This window comes from Peromyscus leucopus, chromosome 8b (assembly GCF_004664715.2).
Source record: "Peromyscus leucopus breed LL Stock chromosome 8b, UCI_PerLeu_2.1, whole genome shotgun sequence".
Lineage (NCBI taxonomy): Eukaryota > Metazoa > Chordata > Mammalia > Rodentia > Cricetidae > Peromyscus > Peromyscus leucopus.
Window position 1 is genome coordinate 5,451,563 of NC_051086.1, and position 8,287 is coordinate 5,459,849.

At 45.9% G+C, this 8,287-nt stretch overlaps 1 protein-coding gene across 2 annotated transcripts; it reads left to right on the plus strand.

Annotated features, from left to right (window-relative positions):
* Window positions 1-4,626: 4,626 nt before the first annotated feature.
* Smim23 (small integral membrane protein 23) lies at window positions 4,627-7,852 on the plus strand. Of its 2 annotated transcripts, none has more exons than XM_028857793.2 (4): window positions 4,627-4,795; window positions 7,020-7,071; window positions 7,241-7,308; window positions 7,534-7,852. In XM_028857793.2, exons 1-4 carry the CDS (start codon window positions 4,706-4,708, stop codon window positions 7,744-7,746), a joined length of 423 nt encoding a protein of 140 aa, XP_028713626.1. In that variant the 5' UTR covers window positions 4,627-4,705; the 3' UTR covers window positions 7,747-7,852. The 2 variants fall into 2 exon arrangements, 1 of the variants encoding a protein (XP_028713626.1); XR_005090372.1 differs by having other exon boundaries at window positions 4,707-4,795; window positions 6,751-7,071.
* Window positions 7,853-8,287: the final 435 nt, after the last annotated feature.

The window sequence follows — 8,287 nt, forward strand, 5'->3', positions numbered from 1 at the left end:
TGCTTGGAGAGTTGAATTGTCCAGGAGAAATCGTAGTATTTGGAGAAACGAGAGAAGGATGAGAGATGGGGCGGGGGAGACGGGATGAGGAGGAGAAGGAAGAGGCTGAGAGAGTTCATCCCACTTAGGCCTCCCAGCGACCTCCCAAGACATACGATGATCGGCCTGCCATACAGACTCAGAGATATAAGGTCACTTTTCCAAGTGTCCTGTTAGAGTGGCACCAGGAGTGGACCCAGGCATGTTTAGAAGACAGGGCTCAAGCCCAGAGTCCTGCTTGGTTTCCTCTTGTTAGGCGTGAGGCAGGTTTCTCCCTGGCTGGTATGTAGTTTTCAAGACTAGTTACTCACTTGGACTGCCCTGTGCTCCCATGGGTTTCCCATCTATCCCTTTCCTCCCTCTTCATCCCTGATGTCACTTAGGAAGCCACTGGGTCCCTATTTCTCCCTCCCCTTGCTCCTCCTCCCTGGCCCAACCCCCAGCCTTCATCTGAGCCAACTGTAGGGCATCATCTTCCTACCCTAATACCAAATCCCCATGAAACGACCCTCCAAGCTAATCCCCTGAGCTCTTCAGTGAGGTTTCCTGGAATAGTTGACCAGCTTCCTAGAATAGGTTTCTGATGGGTTCCTCTCTCTGTGACAGTAACCCCTTAGTTTAAATGAGCTGCAATGAGCTCAGAAGGCAATCCTTCTGTATTCGCACTTGACATTTGAAGTATGTAAGAGATAATGCCCGAGGCCAGCAGCTATTTATATAGAGAGACATATCTAAGGTCACTGTAGTGGCTTGAATGAGAACGGCCCCCATAGGCTTGTATGTGTGATTGCTTGCTCCTCCGCTGATGGAACTGTTTGGGAAGGATTAGGAGGTGTGGTCTTGTTGGAGGAGGTGTGTCACTGGGGTCAGGCCTTGAAGATTTATTCCTATTCTCTCTCTTTCTCTCTCTCTCTCTCTCTCTCTCTCTCTCTCTCTCTCTCTCTCTCCCTCCCTCCCACCCTCATTATTCACCCTTTCAGCAAATATTTTTACCCAATATTTACCACATAACAGGTTGTATAGGGGACATTGGAAATACCGTGGCTGGTAAAGCAATTCAGTACTCCAATACCTACGGAATCACAGCCTACAGAAGTGGCAGCAACCAGGTGCGATGCCGAGTCAGCAGCAGGTGTCAATAAACATCGTGTATTAGTTAGAAGCTGTGCATGGTTTGGGAAACTCATGAAAAGATGAGGAATTAATGATGTCTTCACATATTTGGAATATAAAGGAAGCTCAAAGAAAATGAAATATGGGGGCTGGAGAGATGGCTCAGAGGTTAAGAGCACCGACTGCTCTTCCAAAGGTCTTGAGTTCAATTCCCAGCACCCACATGGTGGCTCACAACCATCTGTGATGAGATCTGGTGCCCTCTTCTGTATAGAAAATAAATAAATAAATAAATAAATAAATAAAATTTTAAAAAAAGAAAATGAAATACATACTTAACAAAATGTATATAAGACCTATATGCTTGAAATTATAAGACACCAATTACAAACAGAAAAATCTAAATAAACAGAAAAGCATACCGTGTCCGGTATAACAGCATAGTAAAGATGCCAGGGCTCCCAGATCAGTAGGACTGAGTCAATCCCAGCCACCAAAGCCTTTTGTAGACAGACACATTTATTCTAAAGTTTATATGGAAAGGTTCAGATCCCAGAAGACCGGAACTGTCTTGACAAGAAAGAACAAAGTGAGAGGCAGGCACTGTGGTTGGTATTAAGGTCTGTGGTACAGCTCCGGTGATCCAGACAGTGTGGTTTGCTGTGGAGATTGACACACAGACAGCGGGACAGGATTTAGACCCATCAATGTGCTCAACTGGTTCTGACAAAGGTGTGTGGCTATTCAAAGGAGGAAGTACATTTTTAGTAAATGCTGCTGGAGCCATTGGACATCCACAAGGCACAGATGTGTGCACACACATGCACTATATAAACACACTTCTTTTTTTAGTTTATAGTTTATGTGGGTGTTTTATCTGTATACCACATGCATACAGTGCCTACAGAGGCCAGAAGAGGGCATTGGATCACTTGGAACTGGAGTTACAGGTGGTTATGAGTCACCATGTGGGTGCTCGGAAAAGAACCCAGGTCCTCTGGAAGAGCAGCCAGTATTCTTAACTGCTAAGCCATCTTTCCAGCCCACAATTTTTTTGAAAAGGAAAGAAAAACACAATTCTGAAAAGAAAAAAAAAATGATGAATTTGGACCTCACCCAAAGTTCAAACTTCTTGTCTGTAAAAGTCAAGTAAGAGAATTTTTTAATGTTCTATAGACTCGAAAGAAATCTTAGTAGACTATCTACCAAGAAAAGGACTTGTTGCCAGAATAGATGAAGAACTTTTAACACTCAACTGTAGAAAAAACAATCCGATTAGAAAACAAGCCAAAGACAGGAACAGATATTTCATTAACAAGTACCCACGGGTGGCAGATGAGCACGTAGAAGATATTCAAAACATTGCCTACTAGGAAATGCATTTTCAAACAACAAGATAGTGCCTACAAGAGAGCTAAGATTTAAAATAACGCAAACACTGGCTATTGGTGAGGGTAGGGAGGGTCCCACATGCATTGCAGCTCAGGGTTCCGTCATCCCGAGGGACACTCCCATGTTCCTTCTAAAACCATCATGTGGGGGCTGCAGAAACACCTCAACAGGCAGGAGCAGTTACTGCTCTTGCAGAAGACTCGGGTTCAGCTCCCAGCACCCACAAGGCAGCTCACAACTGCCTGTAACTCCAGCTCCAGGGGATCTGAGCCTCTCTGGGTTCCACAGGCTCTGAGGGAAAGCAGGAGGCACACACTTACATGCTCAGGCACACACACTTATGTACAAAATAAATAAATATTTTTTAAAATCATGCATTACTATACTGCCAAGCAATTGTGTACTTAGTCATTTATCCCAGAGAAATGAAAACTTAACATTTATATAAAACTCTATATAATAATGTTCATATTACCTTCATTCATAAGAATTCCAAGCTGAAAAGTTTAGTTCATGGAGTGTGTGAAGAATTTCCCTTGGAGGCTGAATAACTGGTTAGACAAAATGCGCACGCACATGCATGCGCGCACACACACACACACAAACATGGACAGACAGATAAGATAGATAAGGCACAGACATGTAACATGAAATACTGTCAGTAAAAAGGATGTCCTAGTTGGTCTTATGTCCATTTGACATAAGCTAGAATCATTTTGGTAGCTCAAATAAAAAAATGCTCACCCCCCACCCCTGAATTAGCCTGTGGGCAAGCCTTTGGGGAAGTTTCCTGATTGATGTGAGAGGGACCGCCCCTGAGCTGGTGATCCTGGTTGCTATCAGAAAGCAGACTGAGCAAGGCAGTATGCAACATTCCTCTGCGGCCCTCTCCAGTTCCTGCCCCCCAGGTTCCTGCCCTGACTTCCCCAGATGATGGTCAATGACTGTACGTCGAAGTAAACCCTTTCCTCCCCAGGTAGCTTTTGCTCATGGTGTTTTATAACAGCAACCGAAACCCTAAGACAAAGGACAGGGACAATAATCCGGATGAATCTCCATTGAGTCACACCCAGGTCACCTCTGTAACCATAGGTCAAAATCACCCATAAATAAGAATGTTTAGAAGCATGGCATCTATGCTGGGTGTGCAGACTTCTCCCTTGCCATCATCCCCCCAACAGCCATTCATACCGTATTGATGTGGCACTAGGGACTGTCAATGATCTAGAGATGACAGAGTGCACAGGAAGTTGTGTGTCAGTTACATGCAGGTCTTGTGGCGTGTTATACAAAGGTCTCATGGATCCTTGACGCCCATGTGCTTTTAGAATTCTCTATCCTGGCAGGTACCAAACCTACAGATGTGACATCAGTACTGAAAATTAAACACAAATATAGACACACACATGCAAGTACAAATAAAACTAGAGAGCCTGAGTAAGACTGGTAGATCAACCCACACCTCCCGGCTGTGAAGCCTCCTACCATAATGCAAGATGATACCGTGGGTAGAAACTTGGAAAGGAGTAGCCCCATCTCTCTGCATCCCATGTTACTACTTTCATCTGGGTGGGAACCTATCACGATCTGTGTAAATTTTTCAATTTATTTTCAAAATGGCTTTTATTGGTCTTTTTTTTTCTATTTAAAGATTTACATTTTAAGCCGGGCGTTGGTGGCGCACGCCTTTAATCCCAGCACTCGGGAGGCAGAGGCAGGCGGATCTCTGTGAGTTCGAGGCCAGCCTGGACTACCAAGTGAGTTCCAGGAAAGGCGCAAAGCTACACAGAGAAACTCTGTCTCTAAAAAACAAAAAACAAAAAACAAAAAAAAAACAAAAAACAAAAAAAAAGATTTACATTTTAATCATAACTTGCAAATCTTTAAGAACATAGAGGAAAATTCATCTGAAAACCTGTTCACAGCATCTCTTCCTGACTATTGCTTTCTGCGTGTGTGTGTTCGTGTGTGCGCGTGCGTGCATGTGTGTGTTTATGAGAGGCAGTGCTAAGACTCAGAGTGGTGGGCTTTGCTGTCTTCTGCCTTCTGTGACATCAGACCTCATGCTTGGCTGGTGACAAAGAGTGGGGGAGGGGGCACCTACCTGCCTGTCCACCGAGAGTACTTCCATCCCCCCGAGGAGTCTGACCTGAGCAGACACATGGCAATCCAGAAGATGGGTGGCAGGGGGCGGGTGGCCGCTGAGCTGCTTGAACAGAGAAGGAGCAGCCACTGTGATGACAGGAAGCAGGTAAGGCCAGGGCACACGCTGCTTCCCCTGTCCCTCCCTGCTTCAGACCCAACCCCCTGCAGCCTCCACAGGGACTCCTGTCGCTTCCCACAGCCTCACACTCTCTCTTCATTTTCATTCGTACCAAACGAGAGAGCGTCAGCGGCTCATTTGGAAACGGAACTTTGTCTCTCACAATTCATGCATTAAAGCCCTAACCCCCAAGTGACTTGACTTGTAGACAAGGTTTCTAAGGAGGTGGCTGCTGTGAAGTCTCTGGTCTCATGGGCCAGGCTGCACCCTTATTGGAAGAGGCAGCAAGGGGTACATGGGTCAGAGGATGAGCCACCTGAGGACACGGGGAGAGGTGATACCTGAAGGCCCAGGAGAGAGGCTGCATCCCACAGTCTCAACTGATGGAAAATCTGTGTCTATCGTTCAATGCCTCTAGTCTGTGGTATGGTGGCATGGCGGTACCAGCGTGGCATGGCAGTGCCTGCGTGGCATGGCGGTCCCAGCAGATGAGGACTCCCACAGATTTAGCATCGACCAAAGATAGACACACAGAACAATGAAGCAACAGAACCCAGGAACACCCACGTGATACACCAAAGGCACCAATATAATTTAACGAGGAAAAATCGTCCTAAAAATAATTGCAGGACAACTGGATATCTATGTTTTTAAAACTCTCCAGCCATATTTTACATTACATACAAAATTTACTCTAAAATGGATCATATACATAAATTAAAACAATAAAAGGTTTAGAATAAGAGAAAAACCTTAGAAGAGACCAATGTTCTAGACTTCACACGAAAAGCACACCCCCAAAAGGGTGAACTGCTTTATAAAAAGAAACTTGTTCATTTTTCAAGAGAGACTGATGTGAAAGTGAAAAGATAAGCCACAGAGTTGATAAAATATTCACAGTGAATATTTTCTCAACTACTTAGATCCAAAATATTCAAAGAACTCGACAACTTCATCAAAAGACAAGATGGTCCAATAAAACAAATGAGCAAATGACTTCAATAGGCATAACAAAGATATGCAGATTAATGCTCACCAATAAAGCCATGATGAGAGGCTAAACCTCCAGACTGGAGGACAGCTCAGCAGCTGAGAGCACTTGTTGCTCTTGCAGAGGTTCCAGGCTTGGTTCCCAGCATCCACATGGCAGCTAATAACCATCTATAGTAACTCCAGTTCCAGGGGTTCCAAAGCCCTCTTCTGACTTCTGCTGATATCCAGCATACATTTGTTTGCACATACATACATGCAGTCAGGACAATTATACACATAAAACAGTCTTTAAAAGCCAAAAGGTGCTAAATCTCATCGATCATATGGAAAACATTATAAAAATAGATTGAGATGTCTCTACATAATAGCAAGAGAATGCCTAAAATTAAGATTGACAATACTAAGTGCAGACAAAGATATAGAACAACAAGAATTCTCTGACTGACCCATGGGACAAAGTGGAGTAAACAGCTTGAGAAGCAGTCCTGCATATTGTTCTAGAATTAAGCATACATTCACCCTATGTCTTGGCATTTCCATGTCTGAACAGTCACCGAGCAGAAATGAGAGTCCTGTCCATACAAAGACAGGGCACATGCATGTTTGAAGCACTTGCTTACACGACCACCTCAAACTGTAAACAACCCACCAGGAGGTGAGGACCAATTGTGTTAGGCCCATGCAACACACTCATCAATAAAATTGAACACACAAAACATGGAACCACATCAGAAACATTACACAGAAAACATCATTGACTCTTTTCCACAGAACTCACAAATGGGCACAATGTGAGAGTCGGTGCCCCAGTGGACTGACTGAGAGAGGCATGGGAGACCTCTCAGGAGGAGGGAAAGGGTTAGATCTTCGTTGAGGTCACTTGCAGACACCTGTCAAAACTGATCAGACAGTGCATTTAAAACGTGTGCATTTTGCTGTGTATGAACTAGACATCCATAAAGTTGGGGCCTCCCACAGTTCGACTGGAATAAAAAGATTTGAAGTGATTCGGGACAGTGGAGTGGAAGAGGAGGAAGAGGAAGATATAAATGTTGGAGCACTGCCCTGTTGTCTGTTTCTGCAATGGTTGGAAGCATGTGTGACTTAGATCAGGGAAAATGTCTACCAATGACGGATAGCTCCCCCATGACTGCACCCGTCAGGGGTTCTGCACCCAGGAATTCGCCTTCCTGTCTCCTTCCTCCTCCTCTCCTCCCAGACGCTGTTAGCGCTGCTGGTCTTGGTGCTGTACCTGGGCACAGGAATATCAGGTGAGCATTCTGGAACCCAACAATGAGAAACCAAGTCCACAGAGTGGGGTGGAGGTCCTCGGGAGGTGTGCCTGTGAGGTACCCCACACTCTGTCCGTTCCTACTTCCCCTCCCGCTGCAGAGACCAATCACACTTAGCAGACTGTAAGGGTATCCATGTCTGTTTCAGGAAATGGCTGGGAAGGATCCGGACGGATCAGGGACTGCAGCCACCCTCAGAATCCCGTGGCATCCCAGGTAACACTCAGAAATGTGCTAAGGGGGCCGGGACGGCTTCTCAGAGGAGGTGTCACCAGCTAAAAAGCTAGTTTGGGAAGGCTAAATAGGAGCTAGTCAGGTGGAGAAGGTAAGGTGAGGTAGCCCAGGCAGAATGAGCAACATTTGCAAAGGCATGGGGAACTTGCTCAAACAAGAAATCCTCCCGAAAAGTTGGAAGACACAACTTTAGTGTCTGCCTTTCAGGGCTTTGAGTATCAGGCCAGTGAGCCCACTGAAGAGCCAATAAGGACCCTCAGGAAGTGGCTGAAGACAAACTTGCACGGTTTTCTGGAGAAGCTAGAGAGAGAAGTGAGAGAGTTGGAACAGCTGGTGCGCGACCTGGAATTCTGGCTTGATGCGCTCCTGGGAGAGCCGCACCCCGAAGACCTGTGCTCCACCCACAAGGGTCATCTGTGAAGGGCAGGTGCTGGGACCTGGGAGCAGAAGAGGAGGCCAGGAGGCCAGGTTCTGACACTCGCTGTTCCAGGCAACAATAAAGTGGACAATAAAGTGGCTGAGAGGATAAGGGAGTGTTCATGAGCATCGAGGAACAGTGGGGGTGGGGGACCATGCCTGCGGCCACCAGACCAGTGCAGCTCCCAGTGGCTTCAAGCTCATCCCTTCTTTCCCACTCACTGGAGACACTGGGCAAATTTCCTTAATCTCCCTCTTTAAAAAAAAAGAGTATGTATGTATGTGCATGTGTGTGCTCACATGGGTGCTCAGGTCTGTATAAATGTGTATGTGCAAACAATGAGCCTCAACAGGCATTGTACCTCCAGTGCTGTTAGTAACACGTTACTGCCGCCTATGAGCTTCCAGACTAAGGGATTTCGCTGTAGCTGCCTGAAGGAACTGAGACATTTTCTTCACTCGAGATGAAGAAGCCTGCAAGTCATGGTGTGCCTCCTGGAAACCACAGAGGTGCCCAGTCGGTGGGCATAGCACACGTGTCCTA